General features: G+C 38.6%; 2 protein-coding genes across 2 annotated transcripts in view; one reads left to right on the top strand and one right to left on the bottom strand.

Annotated features, from left to right (window-relative positions):
* The window catches only part of LOC115224993 (zinc finger protein 845-like), a 254,784-nt gene that overhangs the window by 6,264 nt on the left and 227,177 nt on the right, over nucleotides 1–21,343 (bottom strand). The window contains exon 10 of the mRNA XM_029795922.2: nucleotides 14,198–14,738. Coding sequence (XP_029651782.2) covers nucleotides 14,213–14,738 — 526 coding nt within the window. The 3' untranslated portion in view covers nucleotides 14,198–14,212. The remainder of the gene's footprint in view (nucleotides 1–14,197; nucleotides 14,739–21,343) is intronic.
* Nucleotides 1,447–4,757, top strand: LOC115224995 (zinc finger protein 525-like). Its single transcript, XM_036514291.1, has 2 exons — nucleotides 1,447–2,105; nucleotides 2,297–4,757. Exon 2 carries the CDS (start codon nucleotides 2,365–2,367, stop codon nucleotides 3,103–3,105), a length of 741 nt encoding a protein of 246 aa, XP_036370184.1. The 5' UTR covers nucleotides 1,447–2,105; nucleotides 2,297–2,364; the 3' UTR covers nucleotides 3,106–4,757.

The following is a 21,343-nucleotide window of genomic DNA, read 5'->3' as shown; positions in this document are numbered from 1 at the left end:
TATAATATATATATAATATTATACACCCGTTCTACCTATAATATATATATATATATATTATACACCCGTTCTATCTATAATATATAAATATATATATTAACATATTGTATAGATATATATATATATAGTACACTCGTTCTATCTATAATATATATATATATATATATATTATATATATAGTACACCCGTTCTATCTATAATATATATATATATATATATATATAGTACACCCGTTCTATCTATAATATATATATTGATTTTCGTTATTCTTCCTCTCTGCCTGCGTGGATTGTTTTCGAGTAATTTGTTTTTGTCCGAGAATCTCTTTTTAAAGTAGAGGAAATAGCTATTTCTAAGCTTTCTGGCTGCTATTTCTAAACTTCTGCTATTTCTAAACTTCTGCTATTTCTAAACTTCTGTACAGAAGACTTTCGGAGTTTGTAGATTACGATTATATTTACGATTAAGTGGGGATTTAATGTGGAAAAAAAAAAAAAAATTGGCTGTTGGGTGTAGGGCACTTATGTGTAGGTATGCCTATATTTATGTGTGTAAGGCGGCGAGCTGGCAGAAACGTTAGCACGCCGGGCGAAATGCTTAGCCGTATTTCGTCTGCCGTTACGTTCTGGGTTCAAATTCCGCTGAGGTCGACTTTGCCTTTCATCATTTCGGGGTCGATAAATTAAGTACCAGTTACGCACTGGGGTCGATGTAATAGACTTAATCCGTTTGTTTGTCCCCTCTGTGTTTAGCCCCTTGTGGGTAATAAAGAAATAGGTATTTCGTCTGCCGCTACGTTCTGAGTTCAAATTCCGCCGAGGTCGACTTTGCCTTTCATCCTTTCGGGGTCAATAAATTAAGTACCAGTTATGCACTGGAGTCGATACAATCAACTTAATCCGTCTGTCTGTCCTTATTTGTCCCCTCTGTGTTTAGCCCCTTGTGGGCAGTAAAGAAATATATATATATATGTATTTCGTCTGCCGTTACGTTCCGAGTTCAAATTCCGCCGAGGTCGACTTTGCCTTTCATCCTTTCGGGTCGATAAATTAAGTACCAGTTGCGCACTGAGGTCGATGTAATAGACATAATCCGTTTGTTTGTCCCCTCTATGTTTAGCCCCTTGAGGGTAGTAAAGAAATATATATATATATGTATTTCGTCTGCCGTTACGTTCCGAGTTCAAATTCCGTCGAGGTCGACTTTGCCTTTCATCCTTTCGGGGTCGATAAATTAAGTACCAGTTACGCACTAGGGTCGATGTAATCGACTTAATCCGTCTGTCTGTCCTTGTTTGTCCCCTCTACGTTTAGCCCCTTGTGGGCAACAAAGAAATATATATTTATGTGTGTATGTGTATAATGAAATGTTAATTCACGATGTCGGTGTTTATTGAGAGAGGGAAAAAATTGTGAACAACACCGGTGTATATTCAGACGGGAAAATCGCAAACGGCACCGGTTTCATTCAGATAACGAGGAGAATCGCCAGCGTTTCTGCTAATTAGTTTCTAATTAGTTCAGCTAATTTAATTATAAAATTTGCAGTAATTATGTCACGTTAAGGTAAACGTTAACGTTTGCGCTCAATATCGGGTGAGTTACATATTTCAAGGTCGGTCTTCCACCCCTTTTTATGATTTATGATTTCACCCTCAAACCACATAATTTGTTTTTTCTTGATTTATTTACTCAAGACCAGGACAGAGAAGGACCCATTTTAATTACCAACGAATGAGGGAATAGGTTTCCTGATCCTGCTTGACTTTTCTGTTGATTGTCAATTCAAAAAAACAAAACAAAAGAAATACAACAGAACACACGGACTTTTCTTTCATCCGCAGTGCACAGTATAAATTCATACATACACGCATACTAAGGCACACATATATACATATCAGTTATTAGGCATCTACATGTGTTCATATACACATTTTCTTTCATCTTACACTGCCGTATTGATAATGCAGAAATTATAAGTCTTTTCGCCTACAAGAATATATTTTTGTATGGAAATTGGAAAGGACTGAACAAAACTCTTGTGGTCAGTAAAAAATATATCATTCCCACACTTGTGAACCGAAATCTACGAGTCACGACTAAAAGTTGAACCATTTGAGATAATACTTGACATTTCTCAGATTTTTGTCTCAGATTCCTGAAGAATTGATATGGAAGACGTAATGATAATGTAGAAAATGTAACAAAAATATATGTGTGGAATTTGGAAAAAAAAAATATACATTGCATAATTTCCACACTTGTAAACCGAAACAGATAATATTCTCGACAAAAAGCTAAACCGTAAGAAATAATTCTTTAAAACATTTCTCAGATTTTTGTCTCAGATTCCTGAAGAATTGATATGGAAGACGTTAAGGACTTGGACACTTCTACCACAACTGATTTTACCGATGTAGATTCAGCAACATCGATAGAGAGAGACGAGAAACCTTTATGGAGTGAACTATTTATTAATCAAGCATCGATAATTGGAACTATTCCAAAATATTGCTGTGAGATTTGTGGGAAAACCTTCGATTCTGAACAGGATTTCTTCACGCATAAAGACGCACACAATAAGGACAAACCATTCCATTGTGAAATATGTGGGAAATATTTTGCATATAACAGTTATTTTATAAGTCATCAACGAATCCATACAGGGGAAAAGCCGTATCATTGCGAGATATGTGAAAAATCCTTCACTCAGAATTCTCACCTTGTTATCCACATACGTAGCCATACGGGGGAGAAACTATTTCGCTGTGAGATATGTGATAAATCCTTTGTTTCCAACAGCAATTTAACAAAACATAGGCGAATCCACACGGGGGAAAAACCGTATCATTGTGAAATCTGCTTCAAGTCTTTCGTCTCAAATTGTAAATTAACCAGACACAAGCGGATTCATACGGGCGAAAGACCGTACCATTGCGAAACGTGCGGTGAATCTTTCATCTGTAGTAGTGTTTTAAACAGACATAAACGGATCCACACGGATGCCAAGCTTTTTCAGTGTGAAATCTGTGAGAAAACCTTCTTGATCATGCTAATCTTGTCATTCACGAACGGATCCATTCCGGAGAGAACCGTTTGCCTGTGAAATCTGCGGAAAAGCATTCATTACTAATTCTAAGGTTACGATCCACAAACGGAGTCACACTGGAGAGAAACTGTTTCCCTGTGAAATCTGTTGGAAGTCTTTTGTCTCTAATAATGTCTTGACGAAACACAAACGAATTCATACTGGAGAAAAGAACTTCCATTGTGAAGTGTGTGCGAAAGCGTTTGGTACTAACAGCGATTTAATCAGACACAGACGAATCCACACGGGGGAGAAACCATACCACTGTGACATCTGTGGGAAATCCTTTACTCAGAATTCTTGCCTTGTTATTCACACTCGTAGCCATTCGGGATTGAAACCGTATCACTGTGAAGTGTGCGGGAAATCTTTTGTTGATAATAGTAATCTAAACAGACACAGACAAACACACGCTAAAGAGAAAGCTTTCAACTTTAAAACTGTGGTAGAAGCTAAACCTTTTAACCATGACACTTCGGCAGAAGCTAAGGCTTTTATCTATGGAACTTCAGCAGAACCTGAGCCTTTTAAGCATGAAACTTCGGTAGAAGCTAAGGCTTTTATCTATGGAACTTCAGCAGAACCTGAGCCTTTTAAGCATGAAACTTCGGTAGAAGCTAAGCCTTTTATCTATGGAACTTCGGCAGAACCTGAGCCTTTTAACCATGAAACTTCGGTAGAGGCTAAGGCTTTTAACCGTGACACTTCGGTAGATGCTAAGCTTTTTAACTGTGGAACTTCGGTAGAAGCTAAGGCTTTTAACTGTGGAACTTCGGTAGAAGCTAAGGCTTTTAACTCTGAAACTGTGGTAGAACCTAAGCCTTTTAACTATAAAACTTCAGTAAAGGCTAAGGCTTTTAACTATGGAACTTCAGTAGAGGCTAAGCCTTTTAACTCTGAAACTGTGGTAGAAGCTAAGCCTTTTAACTGTGGAACTTTGGTAGAGGCAAAGCCTTCAAAATGTGAAACTTTGGTAGAGGCTAAGCCTTTAAACTGTGAAACTTTGGTAGAGGCTAAACCGTCAAATTGTGAAACTTTGGAAGAGGCTAAACCTTCAAACTGTGAAACTTTGGAAGAGGCTAAGCCTTATAACTGTGACACTTCGGTAGAGGCTGTCTGATATGTTTATAAACAATGACTCACACTACAAAAGGAAGAGACCAACCGCATTCACTCAATTTACAAGTAAATCATCATTGTACTGAGATTAATTAAACAGAGTTAATTACTATTCTATAATGAATTTTACCGACACAAAACCGCACATCTTGGGAATTTTGTAGACATTCATTGATTCCACATGTTTAGTTTAATTAAGAATTTATAAACAAATAATGGTGCCTGTGTTTATCGAAATTAATTAACTTGACTTAATTATCACTTTATAATATAAACAATTTTGGTTAACATTTGAGGATCCCAGCATTTGGTTCCCATGCTGTCCCTTTTGTTTCATAAAGGAGATTGTTGTTCACCTCTTTGATGTCTTTGTCAATCTTTTTCTTTTAAATTTCAACTCATGAGTTCACCATGCATGCATTGTTGAACATACATCATGATGAATTAAGTTGGAAAAAGAAAAAAAACCCCATTGTCTTTGAATTCTTGTAATCTATGAATGTAGTCTCTTTTGGGAGAAACACCTTCATTAAAGATTTGGGAAATTCTTATTTGTGAATTATGAACTACTAGCAGTATCGCCCGGCGTTGCTCGGGTTTGTAAGGGAAGTAACTATATAAGCATTTTTAGAGAGTTATAGCCAAAAAAATGCATTAAAAATGGAAAAAAAAATGATGGTAAATTTTTTTAAAATCGTTGACTCATCGTAGACATTTATAGAGAGTTACTTCCCTTATGTAATAGCGAAAAAAATGCATTAAAATGGAAAAAAATTATGGTAAATTTTTTTTTACATCGTAGACTCATCGTAGACGCGCGCTAATACCCAGAAGGGCTCGATATGAATCACGACTATAAGATACCCGGTTTTGGTTAAACTGCACCGCAAAATGTGGGAGTAGTTAGGAATCTAAATCGTAGGAGACAGACACTCACACAACTTGACTGTTATATATAAAGATTTGAGTTTTAATGTTCACTTTTCCATGTTGGCATGGGTTAAATGGAATTTGTTGAGACAGGTTTTCTTTGGTTGGATGCCCTCCTTGTTGCCAACCATCACACGTTTTACATGCAAAGTAATATTTCTTCGTGGTTGGTCACGTTTCCATTGGAGATTGAAAACAAACAACACCACATGTAGAAAGATGACACCTGTCTGCAACAAACATGTGTCAAGATGTGGAGACACATACACACACTCTCTTCCACCTTCTAAATCCACTCACAAGGTTTGGGCTGACCCAAGGTGCCACACCCTAGGATTGAACCTAAAACCACATAGTTGGGTAGCAGACTTAACCATGAAACCATACCTACATTTATGCTCTCACATACTCACAGGCACAGGAGTGGCTGTGTGGTAAGTAGCTTGTTTACCAACCACATGGTTCCGGGTTCAGTCCCACTGCATGGCACCTTGGGCAAGTGTCTTCCAAGGCTCAGGTTGGCCTGGCTCTACAGCCGAAGATATTCAGGGTGCCATTCAGTAGGCCTGAACCCCAGATCACAGGGTAACTGAGCAATCTTCTTAACCACAGAACCCTGCCTGTCTTAAATATAAGCAAATACTGTATCTACAGGAGGGAAGTAGTGATTTCTTTATTACGATTATACAATCGTTTACATAGAATTACAAATACATAACATACATGCAAAACAAATAATTAAGAGGTTCGATTTTAAAAATTTTTCCATAACATTTGGATTAAAAAATTCGTCTATAAATTATCCTTTACGTGACCAATAGAATCTTATCACAGTTCATAACCTTTTTGATCTTACCGAAGTTTCAAACCCCGGCAATTTATAAGGCCCCGCAGCTTTTATTTCCTCTCCTCCCTCCATAGTTAAGCTGGGTTTCTGACACCCACCTTTTTTTCCACTTCCTTCCATCTTTTCTCATACACACCTCGTGGTAAGTTCCTCTTTTCCAGCCCCATTTTGCTCTTCAGATGATATCTGAAGTAAGTGAGCAGCCGGGGCCCGAGACAAAGGATCCTATCGCGACTCCTTCCATTCTTGTTCTCCACATGCATTCTTTTACTACTGCAACCGTACAGTGAAAACATGCCTCACCTTCCTCGAGAGTCCAGTTGGCGGTATCATCTTAATCATAGACTCAGCCGACAGCTGTACTCGTCCTAGATGCGATAACACGTGTTCTGCGTAACTTATCAAGTCTGACAACTTCCGACAGTGTACAAAGGCATGCTGGACGGTTTCATCGTCCAACTCGCACCTTGGACACGTTGGTGGCACTGGAATTCCGTGCCGCGATAACTTCTCTCGCGAACAGGTAGAGCGTTCTATAGCACTGCCAGGCCAGGGATCTTTGGAAATTATCCAAGTACCCCGTCCTGAAAGTCTTTTTAACAGGTTGGTAAGCTGGTCTTCGTCAAACCCCAGAGCCCCTCCTAGGACGTCGTCGTTCTTTGCCTCTACCAGCCTTCTATAAAATACCGAGGTGGTATTTCCGCAGCCGGCCTTGCCCGCCTTGTGGATCAGCGTGAGTGCCTGTCGGCACTCCTTTTGCCATAAAGTCAGTTTCCATCTTTTGATGCGACCGGGTTTAAAATCCGTTAAGGAGGCCAGTCTCGGGAAAAATTTCCCAGCCAGCAGACTCCACACCTTATCACCCTCCAGGTGGTGCCAGAGATGCTTCAGCCTCAACGCATGTCTGCGCATCATCAGCCAAGGCATTCCTAACCCACCCTTTAACGGTTCCTGGCAGCAAACGGAGCGCCTCACAAGTGGCTTTCCTTCCTTCCACAAAAAGCGGAAAAGGATTCGCTCCAACTTGTTAAGCCATGAACCGGGGCAAGGGACAACGGTCAGGCGGTAAGTGATTACAGATGCAATGAACATCTGCACCACCTCCGCCCTTCCTTTCAAGGACAGAGACCTTCCGGACCAGGTCCGTACTATGGCCTCCACCTTGCTCGTCACCTCACTCCAGTTCCTCTCCGTTTGGGAGTCTGGCCCAAACCAGACTCCTAGCAACTTAACAGGGCCATCCGTCCAGTGTCCCACGACGCTGGACGATATCGACTTGCTCCTCCAGGTACCGAGGCGCAAGCCAACCGACTTGTGGAGGGAAGTAGTGACAGGGTTTGTTGAAAACATTGCAACCAGAAATAAAAAGGAAAGATGGGCCTTAATGAATCAATGCAAGGAAACTGACAGCTGTATGGTTAACAAGCTTGCTTCCCAACCATCAGATATCAGGTTCAGTCCTACTGTGTGGCACTTTTGGCTAATCGTTCAAATTCTGCCAAGGTCGACTTTGCCTTTCATCCTTTCGGGGTCGATAAATTAAGTACCAGTTGCGTACTGGGGTTGATGTAATCGACTTAATCCGTTTGTCTGTCCTTGTTTGTCCCCTCTGTGTTTAGCCCCTTGTGGGCAGTAAAGAAATAGATATTTCTTCTGCCATTATGTTCTGAGTTCAAATTCCACCAAGGTCGACTTTGCTTTTCATCCTATCGGGGTCGATAAATTAAGTACAAGTTACACACTGGGGTCGATATAATCGACTTAATCCGTTTGTCTGTCCTTGTTTAGCCCCTTGTGGGTAGTAAAAAAATAGGTATTTCGTCTGCCACTACGTTCTGAGTTCAAATTTCGCCGAGGTCGACTTTGCCTTTCATCCTTTCGGGGTCAATAAATTAAGTACCAGTTACTCATTGGGGTCGATATAATTGACTTAATCTGTTTAGCCCCTTGTGGGCAATAAAGAAATAAAAATATAAAAGAAGCTTTTTGAATATGTATGGATATTCTCAAGTATGTGTCCTCCCTGTATCCAGGAGTCAGCTTGCCATTTGTGTTGTATTCCATGCCATTATCCGGACACTTGTTTCCGGTCCATTCTTTGTTGCTGTCAGTCTGCAAAAGCCTTTGATGACCTCTTGTTCTCTTCCCCTCAACACTTCCTTGTTAGGATGGTCTTGGGTAGTCACACATAGTCCATTGCGTACTCCAAATATGAAAGCATTGTGGACTGATTCTCAACTAAAGGTGTCTCTGCACCTTTAGCTTTTCTAATATTGCAATATTTGTTGCCCTGCATTTCCCGGTTTGGGCTGACCAAAGCCTCGAGAGTGGATTTGGTAAACCAAAACTGAAAGAAGTTTTTTGAATGTGTGTGGATATAATGCTTGCGAAGACATGTTGGGGCAAGTAAAATCGAAATCGAATTGAACCAGCCAGGATCCCTGGTCTGGTGGTACGTAAAAAGCACTATCCTACTCGTGGCCGATGCCAGCGCCGCCTCGACTGGCTTCCGTGCCGGTGGCACATAAAATACACCAATCCGATCGTGGCCGTTGCCAGCCTCGCCTGGCACCTGTGCAGGTGGCACGTAAAAAGCACCCACTACACTCACGGAGTGGTTGGCGTTAGGAAGGGCATCCAGCTGTAGAAACACTGCTAGATAAGACTGGAGCCTGGTGCAGCCTTCTGGCTTCCCAGATCCCCGGTCGAACCGTCCAACCCATGCTAGCATGGACAACGGACGTTAAATGATGATGATGATGTTGTTCCTTCCCTGTATCCAGGGGTCAGCTTGCCATAATTTTCCAGTTCCCTTAGTGTTGTGATACAACCGGGTACTTGTTTCCATTCCATTCTTTGATGTTGTCAGGCCATAATTGTCTTTGACAGCCTCCTGCTCTCTTCTTGATAACCTTTCTTTGCAGGATGGTCACGGGCCCTGACTTTTGATGCATTGTATTGTGGTGTATGCGAGAGATTCAAAATAAAGGACCCTACCTTCACTTCGCTCAGACGGAGACCCTTCAGCGGTAACGGATCCTTCAACATAGCCCGACCCGAATGCTAGAGATAGCAGCTGCTTCACCCAACCTTAACAACGTGATGACCGTCGAAAAGGCAGAGTGCCCCATTCGCTGCGCGCGCGTCACGGCTGCCCCTTCCGGTCAGCTCCCCAGCTGCTGACGTCATCCCACATGTATAGCCAAAACATGATAGCTTTGTGGACCTGATTCTTAACTGGTTGTGTCTTTGCACTTTCACCCTTTCTTATTCTGCAGCATTTCTTAACCTGGCTCCCCAGATTCATTATGAGATTTCACATTCACTGAATCATCATCATCATCATCATCATCATTATCATGCCTACATTTCCATACTTGCATAGGTCAGGGGTCAGATGTCACTTCATTTTCTGTGGCCAAATCCTCATCTCATCAGTAACCTGGAATACCTATTTCTTTACTACCCACAAGGGGCTAAACATAGAGGAGACAAACATGGACAGACATAGGTATTAAGTCGATTATATCGACCCCAGTGCTTAACTGGTACTTAATTTATTGACTCCCGAAAGGATGAAAGGCAAAGTCGACCTTGGCGGAATTTGAACTCACAACGTAACGGCAGCCGAAATACCGCTAAGCATTTCACCCGACGTGCTAACGATTCTGCTAGATGGAATACCATCACAAGTCTTCCCCCTCCTGACTTTGTTTCCTCATAACTTCCAGAAAAATGGATATTTTTTAATGAAACTTTCTACATATATGATTCAGATGGTGCAAATTCCAATTATATCGGGATTTGTAGTGAAAAATTTTCCCAGTTGGCTTTGTTTCCTCATAACTTTCAGAAATATGGGTACCTTTTTTTATGGAATTTTTGAAATTTTCTAAAAATACCTACACTACAATTTAATATGAAATGAAAAAAAACAAAATGGTGAACATGTAGGTACAGGAGTAGCTGTGTGGTAAACAGTTTGGTTCTCAACAATATGTTTAGAGGTTCAATTCCACTGCATGGCACCTACTATAGCCTCAGGCCAACCAAAGCCCTTGCGAGTGGATTTGGTAGATAGAAGCTGAAAGAAGCCTGTCATATATATATATATATATAGGTGCAGGAGTAGCTGTGTGGTAAGTAGCTTGCTTACCAACCACATGGTTCCGGGTTCAGTCCCACTGCGTGGCATCTTGGGCAAGTGTCTTCTACTATAGCCTTGGGCCGACCAATGCCTTGTGAGTGGATTTGGGAGATGGAAACTGAAAGAAGCCTGTCGTATATATGTTTGACCCCTAGCATTGCTTGACAATCGATGCTGGTGTGTTTAAGTCCCCGTAACTTAGCGGTTTGGCAAAAAGAGACCGATGGAATAAGTCCAGGGTCAATTTGCTCGACTAAAGGCGGTGCTCCAGTATGGCCGCAGTCGAATGACTGAAACAAGTAAAAGAGTAAAAGAGATATATATATTTATATAAACGTGCTGTAGGAGTGGCTGTGTGATAAGTAGCTTGCTTACCAACCACATTGTTCTGGGTTCACTCCCACTAAGTAGAGCCTTCAACAGTTACTTTCTCCTTCCTTATTTCTTTCTTGAATGATTTAGCATTGGATGTGAACAGCTTATTTTGCTTGTAAAATTTATTTTTCTTCTCAAATCTCCATATTCATTTTTTTCATCAAATTAATTCTTCCTTTTACTTTATTCCAATTTGATGAATATTTTGAAATGTCAGTATTCATAAAATTACAAAGATTATTGGATTGTCCGGAAAGTTCATGCCGATTTTTAAAGGAAAGAAAAAGGTCAATAAATACTTGCCATTACATTTTTAATCAACCAAATATGAACCATTTTGTTGCACAATGTGTCTCCATCTTTCCTTTAACTTGAAAATACCCTCTTCCCAGAATTGAGGTGGTTTCATGGCACAGAATTCATCAAGGTATCTTTTTACGTCCTCCAAGGAATTGAAATTTTTACCATTAAGACTATTCTGCAGAGACCTGAATAAGTGGAAATCCGAAGGAGCAATATCTGGTGAATATGGAGGTTGGGGTAACACATCCCAGCCGAGCTGCAGCAATTTTTGTCTGGTTCCGAAAGTATCAAGTGCTGAAAATGAACTTTTTTATCTTCCATTTTAAAGGTTTACAGAATTAACACAGGTTATAGGATCACAAACCTTCTTTCACGAAAAGATAGCATAAACTGTGCTCTAAATGGAGGTGTAGTAAAATCCTATTTTATGGACTCAAACATGTTCTAAAATAAGTCGAAAGGTAAGCTACTATAAATCGGCACGAACTTTCCGGACAACCTAATACTAATGCAAACAATTGCAGTGTGGAAGGTGTTTGTAAGCCATTTAAGAAACACACAAAAGCCGTTTGATTCACTTCAACATTTAAGTTTAATTTGTCGAAATATTTTCGTTGCTTTAAGACCGCGAACTGTTCACTGACAAAAATATTTCGACAAATTAAACTTAAATGTTGAAGTGAATCGAACGGCTTTTGTGTGTTTCTTAAATGGCTTATAAACACCTTCCACGCTGCAATTGTTTTCGTTCCAGCATACGTTCTCAGATCAAATTACTTGCTATGCGAGTTCATCTCCGTAATATATATATAAAAAATGGGACAAGAACGCAAAACACTTAAATAGACGACACAAAAAACGGACGGGTCATTCGAAGCCTCTAATCTTCAGTCAAGAACTGGATCATCCTCGCAATTTCGGCTGATTAATCTTGAGATCGCTCCGATCCGGCCAGTCCCAAGGAAAAACTAAGCTACGAGCATTAGATTTCTTGGAAAAAGGATAGAATGTATACGAAACAAGGACAGAAAAACGGACGATGCCACACGACTATAAATACAAAAAACAATAATAGTAATAACAGGACAAAAACAGCAGGTGTCTTACGACTTATATATATATATATAGCATGGAATTTTGTCAGTGAACAGGTCACGGTCTTAAAGCGACGAAAATATTTTGACAAATTAAATTTAAATGTTGAAGTGAATCGAACAGCTTTTGTGTGTTTCTTAAATGGCTTACAAACACCTTCCACGCTGCAATTGTTTTCGTTCCAGCACACGATCTCAGATCAAATCACTTGCTATACGAGTACATCTCCCTAATACTAATGAAAACATAGAAAACTATTTCATCTTTCATCTATTTAAGTCAATGAAGTGCAGCCATGCATTAACAAATTTGATAAGTATTTTGAAATATCAATATTCAGAATGTAAACAGATTTATTAAGAAAAACATGAAAAGCAACATTTGTAATATATATATACGGGTGTGTGTGATTATGTATAGAAGAATATATTAATAAAAGGGATTCCAACATTGTCTGATTTTCATGTTTTATTTACAATCTTATAATGATATAATATAAGATAATATAATAAAATAATAGAATGTTAAATGTTCATTCTGATTGAACTAGTACTTTCATGCATTAAATTCAGCAATCTTCAGGTTCATGTAGTAGTGGTGACAGTTATGCTTCACAATTTTTGACTGTAGCGAGATGATTAAATCTGTGCCTTAAATACAGCTGTGTAGGCTCCAGATTGCTAGGTTTTGCAAACTGTATTCTGACCAATCAGTGTGTAGTATCACTCAATTACTTAAGCTGATTGGTTTACACGTCACGCTTTGTTAAACATGTCAAGAGTCCTGTATCTTAACCCTGACAGAGGCAGCAATTGTTGGGCTATTTTTAGAAATGTTGTAAATAGCCTTTGTCAGGGATTTCTATATTTCAATTGTCATCATCATCATTGTCAGCACCTTAATTATTGTTGCTAGTGGTGATGGTGGTGGTAATAGAACTTTTAACCCTAAATAAGATAATTTTCCTGCTATCTTCATCTTGATCACCTTTAGTATTGTTGTTGTTGTTAGTGGTCACGGTCGTAGCAGTAGAAGTAGTACCTCTAAGTATTATTATTATTGCTTATTTAGCTTCGGTTCGAATTTATCAATAAAATTCTTTTCACTGATTTTCCTCTCGATTTCACTTGGGCTGTGTAATTTGTAGAATGAAAATATTATATATATTTCCCTATATATATATAGGGAGAATTCACAAAAAAAACAAAAGACGAAGACAGGTGGTGTAGAAAACAAACAGATGTATTAGTATAACGCTCGGGAATTGAAAAAGTCTTTAACATTTCGAGCCTACGCTCTTCCACAGAAAGGAACACAAAAAGAAACAAGGAAATAAAAAAAATGTGTGTAGTGGCTACCGATCTATCATGGCGAATATATATATATATATATATATACACATGAGAGGCTAATTTCAGTTGCTGTCTACTAAATCCATTCACAAGGCTTTGGTCAGCCTCAGCTATAGTAGAAGTCATCTGCCCAAGGTGATATGTAATAGGACTGAACTTGGAACCATGCAGTTGGGAAGCCAAATTCTTATTGATATTTACATCTATGTTTTGTGTTTAGTTAAGTATCCAGTTTCAGTGAAGAATTGACCACAGATGTGACAGTGATAAGATTTCTGCCTTGCGGGAGTATTTGTGAGTAGTTAAAACATGTTCATGAAATAAAGATTCACCACAGGTGCCGCAATATTGTTTCTCTCCTGTATGACTGTGCTTGTGTTCAGTTAAATGTCTACCATCAAAGAATAATAATAATAATGAAATTATTGTATACAGTGCTCAGGTGTACCACAACTTGTCAGAAAGTGCGTATAAAGTATATGCAGTAATGTACAAATGTCTGGAAAGCGAACAGTGTATGAGTCAGATACATGCTTGCTTGTGTGTATGGAGGGGAGAAAATCAGGTGTAGTGTTGGCGAATCTCAGGAAGCATGGAAGTTTTGAAGGATGCAGTGCTCTGACAACTAACAACTGATGCTGGCAGTTTGTTCTATGCTTCAGCAACTCTTAGCATGAAAAAATGTTTCCGAAAGTCATGGGAGCTGTGCTGTTTTCTGACTTTGTAAATATGTCCACGGATGTTAGATGGGTGGAGTTTGAAAAGGTGCTCAGAGTTATTGTTTGTAAGATAGTTAATAATTTTATGGGTGTCTGCCAAGTTAGTTGGCAGACGTCAGAATTTCAATGTATCCATGCCCAGGGAAGTAAGGTGTTCAGAATATGGCAAATGCCTGATAGAGGGTATTTTCTTGGTTGCACATTGCTGAATGGTTTACCAGACATCGCAGTGATATGGTTACTCTCCTGTATGAATAAGTTTGTGTCTAGTTAAGTCACCATTTTCAGAGAATGATTTACCACAGATTTCACAGTAATATGGCTTTTCTCCTGTATGAATATGTTTATGTCTAGTTAAGTTACTACTCTGAGAGAATGATTTACCACAAATATCACAGTGATATTTTTTCTCAACTGCATGGATACGCTTATGCTGCGTTAAGTAGCCAGTGTCAGTGAATGATTTACCACACACATCACACAGGTAACGTTTCTCCCCTGTATGAATATGTTTGTGAGACGTTAAGGTACCTTTTTTAGAGAAAGACTTACTGCAGACGTCACACTGATATGGCTTCTCACCTGTGTGAATGCGGACATGGTTGGTCAACTGGTCATTTCGAGTGAATGATTTATCACAGATATCACAGCAATATGGTTTCTCTTCAGTATGAATACGTTGGTGAGTAATTAAGTTAGCTTTCTGAGAGAATGATTTAGCACAGGTATCACAGTGATATAGCTTCTGTCCTGTATGAATGCGCCTGTGTCTAATCAAGACTGTCGCATCAGAGAATGATTTGCCACAGGTGTTACAATGATATGGTTTCTCACCTGTATGAGTGCGTTTGTGTACAGTTAAACCACTACTTTCAGAAAACGATTTACCACAGATATCACAGTGATATGGTTTCTCTCCTGTATGGATATATTTGTGTTTAATTAAATTACCTTTTTGACAGAAGGATTTACCACAGATCTCACAATTATATGGTTTCTCACCTGCATGAATATACTTGTGTCTATTTAAGTCACTACTTTGAGTGAATGATTTACCACAGGTATCGCAGTGATGTTGTTTCTCTCCTGTATGAATATGCATGTGTTTAGTGAAGCGGCTTTCAGCAGAGAATGATTTATCGCAGATATCACAGTGATATGGTTTTTCCACTGAATGAATACGTTTATGTTTGGTTAAGGAACTATTCACAGAAAATGATTTATCACAGACGTCACAGACATATGGCTTTTCCCCTGTATGAATGCGTATGTGGCTAGTTAAGTGATCACTTTGAATAAATGATTGACCACAGACATCACAGTGATATGGTTTTTCTCCTGTATGAATACGTTTGTGTTTAGTTAAGGCACCATTTTGAGCAAATGATTTACCACAGATTTCACAGTGATGTGGCTTCTCTCCTGTATGAATAAATTTATGCGTATATAAGCTGCTATTTCGAGGGAACATTTTCCCACAGATATCACAGCGATATGGCTTCTCTCCTGTATGAACAGATTTATGTTTAGTCAGTTTGTTCTTCAGAGAGAATGATTTACCACAAATATCACAATGATGTGATTTTTTACCTTTCTCAATCTTTACATCATCAGGAAAGTCCGTCCTTTTTGTTTCTGCCTCACATTTAACCTTGCTTTCACTTAAATCATTTTCCATAGTTTTCCTTTTCTTATCAGAATATACAGAAATTTTCTTCAGTGTGTTTTTGTATTATATTCCTAGCAAGTATTACTACTGCTTCATTTCCATCAACTGTGAGCTTTGGTGATATCTGAAGATGCTGCAAACTCCTCCGTAAATCATTCCATGTCTCTTTGAGACATTTAGAAATTCAATATTTCTATTTACGGTGATCAGTGAATAGATTTCACTGTAAATATATATGTTTTGCGAAGACTAGACAGGCATTTCAACTAGAAGGTTTCACTATCCTGAGCTGATGACGGGTAAGACCCAGAAACATGTATGTCCTCAGGTGTGAATCTTGGCTGGTGGGGGTGCTTGCCTTCCCTTCACAAATATAAGGACACAGGAAATGTGTCAAAGCCGACAGGAAGCGTCGATCCTTCCTAGGGCTAAACAGCGGTGGTGTAATTCCCTTTATGGGACTGTCACGTTATGTTGACAGAATACAACCATTCTATGTAAAACAATTTTGTATATATTACATGTAAAGAAAAACAGAAATTAAAATGCAAAATTAGTTTGTAAACTTTTCAGGAAGTGAAAAAGACAAATATTGGTATTTATCTTGGTTCAAAAAGGCAAAAAAAATTTACCAGCAATTCACCATAGATTTATATAAAAAGAGTTATTATATCTGTTCTTTATAACATTTTCCCTTAGTCTTTGAAAAGATAATGAATGTTGACGATCTGAAGTAAATGGTTCTTTGCAGTTTCTGATATTCTGAAATAATAGAGATACAGGAATGTAAGATAATGAGGATAGTAAGAAAGTAGAGGTACAACAGGGGAAATTCTACATTTTGATTAAGAAAAACTATAGCACTTATATATACAGTATAAAAACTATAGCACTTATAAATACACATGCCCATCCTAACTCTTACTTGTTTTTCAAGCATGGGAAGTTTTATTTACATTAGTGAAATCACAACACACTATAATGGCTTGACAGTAACAACACATTTCTCCTATTTTCTTTATTGCCATTTAAGAAGGAAAATCTTTCCTGAAATATTACACAATCATTACACAACCTATATAAAGTAATACAATATCTTTCCTCTTTGTTTTCATTTATTGACATCACCTTACATACTTTGCTCTAACATCTTACCTGCATTGCTCAAAGGTTTTTTTTTCAACCCTCTAGCATTTAATCTGGTCATCAACATTGTTCAATGTCCACTTTCCATGCTAGCATGGGTTGGACGATTTGACTGAGGACTGGTGAACCAGATGGCTGCACCAGACTCCAATCTGATCTGGCAGATTTTTTACAGCTGGATGCCCTTCCTAACGCCAACCACTCCGAGAGTGTAGTGCGTGCTTTTATGTGCCACCGGCACGAGGGCCAGTCAGGTGGTACTGGCAACGGCCACACTCAAATAGTGTTTTTTATGTGCTACCTGAACACGAGCCAGTCCAGCAGCACTGGCAACGACCTCGCTTGAATGTTTTATCATATGCCACCAGCACAAGTGCCAGTAAGGCAACATAGGTAACGATCACGCTCGAATGGTGTCTTTTTACATGCCATCGGCACGGAGGCCAGCTTGTTGCTCTGGCAATGATCTTACTCGTATGGTACTCTTAGTGCTCCACTAGCACAGATGCCAGTCATCGAATTTGATTTCGATTTCACTTACCTCAAGTGAAATCGAAATCAAATTCGATGACTGACATGTCTATCCAAAATATTCTTCCTATTCTATGTTAAGACTAACCAGCTCCAACCTCTCACACCTCCTCTACAATGTCATTCTAAAAATATACAAACAAACCGTCCGAATGTAGCAGATGCTAGCGCCTCCTGACTGGTGTCCGTGTCGGTGACACATAAAAGCACCAACCGATTGTGGCCGTTTGCCAGCCTCCTCTGGCCCTTGTGCCGGTGGCACATAAAAAGCATCCACTACACTCATGGAGTGGTTGGCATTAGAAAGGGCATCCAGCTGTAGAAACACTGCCAGATCAGACTGGAGCCTGGTGCAGCCTCCTGGTTTCCCAGACCCTGATCGAAGCGTCCAACCCATGCTAGCATGGAGAACGGACGTTAAACGATGATGATACCATTTGAAATCTTGAAGCTACATGATAATGTGCGATTAATTCAAAGCAATACGAATCAATAAATACATAATAGACGTGTTTATATGTATATTAGGGTATCAGGATCTTTTCGGTTTGAACGGCAGTTTTTTTTAGCGGTGTCATATGAAATTTTCACCCATAATTAAGACCCTAGTATCGATCTGTTTTAGGGTTAGGGGTGGGGGGAAGGGTATCTTTTTTTCTTCACAAATGTAAATAAACCCAATCTGTTTCTTAAATGAGGGACATATTCATATGGTACAGAATGTTTTTTTTTTACCTCAATGGACGTTAGTGATTGGTTGAAATTGCAGAAAAAAACCAACAAATATCTTACAAACTATAGAATTTTCTCAATAAAGCCAAGAGAAAAAGATGTTTTATAAACACATTCTACCAGTATACGAAGTTTAAAAGTGTTTAGTTACGTGGAAATTATGTTACAAAGAGCCGAAAGAATGAAAGGCAAAGATGACCTCGGCGAAATTCGAACTTGGAATATAAAGGTGGTTGAAATGCCGCTAAGCATTTCGCCCGTCGTGCTAACGATCCAACCAGTTCCCCCACCTTGCTGGATAATATTAAAATCGATCCCTGAGTAGCAACATTTAAAAGCTGTTCAATTCCCAATTACACTTTAATTTTACAAAATCATAAATTATATATCTTACCTATTATTGCCGTATAAACCAGGATTTACGGTGAAATATTTTTAATTACACCAAAACGTCCTTCACACAGCAGTGCGATTTAACCAGGACTAAAAGTTGACAACGGAAATATATAAAAAGCGACTCGGCAACACAAACGGCGAAATATAATTAATTTATCTGTAAATACGCTACTAGATATCTATATATTATCTCTAATATATATGTTTTTTTTTTATATAGTCATGTTTTTTAATAACTACTTGTATTCTTATCTTATATGTATTGAATTTTAAATTGTATATATGTATGTTATTATGGTTCTCGTTTTGTTAAATAAATAAATAAGACAACATTCTAATATCTATTTCTTTATTACCCACAAGGGGCTAAACACAGAGAGGACAAACAAGGACAGACAAATGGATTAAGTCGATTATATCAACCCTAGTGCGTAACTGGTACTTATTTAATCGACCCCGAAAGGATGAAAGGCGAAGTCGAACTCGGCGGAATTTGAACTCAGAACATAAAGACAGACGAAATACCTATATCTTTACTACCCACAAGGGGCTAAACACAGAGGGGACAAACAAGGACAGACAAACGGATAAAGTCGATTATATCGACCCCAGTGTGTAACTGGTACTTAATTTATCGACCCCGAAAGGATGAAAGGTAAAGTCGACCTCGGCGGAATTTGAACTCAGAACATAACGGCAGACGAAATACCAACATTCTAATATCCTAAAGCTGATAAACCAACTAATGTGTTTCTCCATTTTCTTATTTGTAATATAAATTAATGGTAAAATATTTCTTTACCTTCACCCATTTAATACAATAAGTTAATTGCATTGCAATTAAAAACACTAGTGTATTAATAATTGGGTATTATACCAGCGGTATATTGGATAAGTATTATCCCTTAGTGGGTTGGATTCACAACCCCTAACTTACTTGGTATATATATAAATATATATATATATAAAATTTAATAAGGGTAGAAATTGATATTAATCAATTAAAACCAGTGGCCTAGCATATTAAAAAAATCCGAAGATTAAAATATTTTTACATACAAAATTTAAAGGACTGACCACTAAAAGTGGACGGTCAACGTGCTAGATATAGACGTCAAAATTAAAGTGTACATTGGGAATTGAACACCTTTTAAATGTTGCTTGTCAGAGATCGGTTTTAATTATTCTGCCGAGGTCGGCTTTGCCTTTCATCCTTTCGGGGTCGATTAAATAAGTACCAGTTACGCAATGGAGTCGATATAATCGTCTTAATCCGTGTGTCTGTCCTTGTTTGTCCACTCTGTGTTTAGCCCCTTGTGGGTAGTAAAGAAATAGGTATATCTGGGTTATCAGTAGCTAGTGGTTTGAAGTTTAACGTTGCATATAGGACCCAGGGTAATGTTTTGAAATATTTTGGAAGGGGTCGAAAGTACGTCTTATAACTCTGTCAATAACGCTAGTTTTTAATTACAAAAGAAAAAAGCGAAGACTGTGTTGTCCTCCCTTGCAGTAATTACTAACTTAATTAGTTCGATATTAAATTAATTTTCCTGCTTTAATTTCTATACGACCAAGTTAACATTTTAAGATTTCTCTTACTTTATTCATAACAGGTTGAACACAATTTAAGGAGTAATTATCAACCATCTTACAAACAATAACTCTGAGCACCTTTTCGAACTCCACCCGTCTAACACCCGTGGACATATTTACAAAGTTAGAAAACAGCACAGCTCCCATGACTTTCGGAAACATTTTTTCACGCTAAGAGTTGCTGAAGCATGGAACAAACTGCCGGCATCAGTTGTTAGTTGTCGGAGCACTTCCATGCTTCCTGAGATTCGCCAACACTACACCTGATATTTCTCCCCTCCATACACACGCAAGCATGTATCTGACTCATACACTGTTCACTTCCCAGACATTTGTACATTACTGCATATTCTTTATACGCACTTTTTGACAAGTTGTGGGGCACCTGAGCACTGTATACAATAATTTCATTATTATCATTATACACACACACACACACACACACACACATATATACATCTGCATTCATATATGCTCTATACGCACTTTTGACAAGTTGTGGTGCACCTGAGCACTGTATACAATAATTTCATTATTATTATCATTATTATAATGGAAGGGTTTCTGAATGTTTCAGACGTTAAATTACGTTAGGAACTTATAACTTATGACACCGGTATCATTCCGAAAGGGTAATTATCGACGACACCGGGTACTTAGTTTCTAATTAGTAGAAGTAATTTAATTATTCCGTGTTGTAATTATGTCCTGTTAAAGTAAACAGTAATGTTTGTGGATAAGATAAGGTGAACTGTATGTTTCGGGGTCGATGCTCCATCCAGTTCGTGGTCTATCATTTCCTTTCATCCTGAAAATACATTCTTAATTAGTTGTCCCCTATTTTAAGGGGCCAGGACAAATAAGGGGTTTAATCAGTCACAAATGAACGAATAGTTTTTCCTAATTTTTCTTCCCTTTTCCGTTGACTTTCGAAAAGGAAACAGCAAATATTATTTGGATTACCACAACAGAACACATTGCTCACTTTTTAACATATATATTTCTTTATTGCTCACAAGGGGCTAAACACAGAGGGAACAAACAAGGACAGACGAAGGGATTAAGTCGATTACATCGACTCCAGTGCATAACTGGTACTTATTTCATCGACCCCGAAAGGATGAAAGGCAAAGTCGACCTCGGCGGAATTTGAACTCAGAACCTAACGGCAGACGAAATACCTATTTCTTTACTACCCACAAGGGGCTAAACACAGAGAGGACAAACATGGACAGACAAACGGATAAAGTCGATTACATCGACCCCAGTGCATAACTGGTACTTATTTAATTGACTCCGTAA

This window comes from Octopus sinensis, linkage group LG27 (genome assembly GCF_006345805.1).
Source record: "Octopus sinensis linkage group LG27, ASM634580v1, whole genome shotgun sequence".
Lineage (NCBI taxonomy): Eukaryota > Metazoa > Mollusca > Cephalopoda > Octopoda > Octopodidae > Octopus > Octopus sinensis.
Note: the sequence above shows the minus strand (reverse complement) of the source record. Positions and strands in the feature narration are given on the sequence as shown.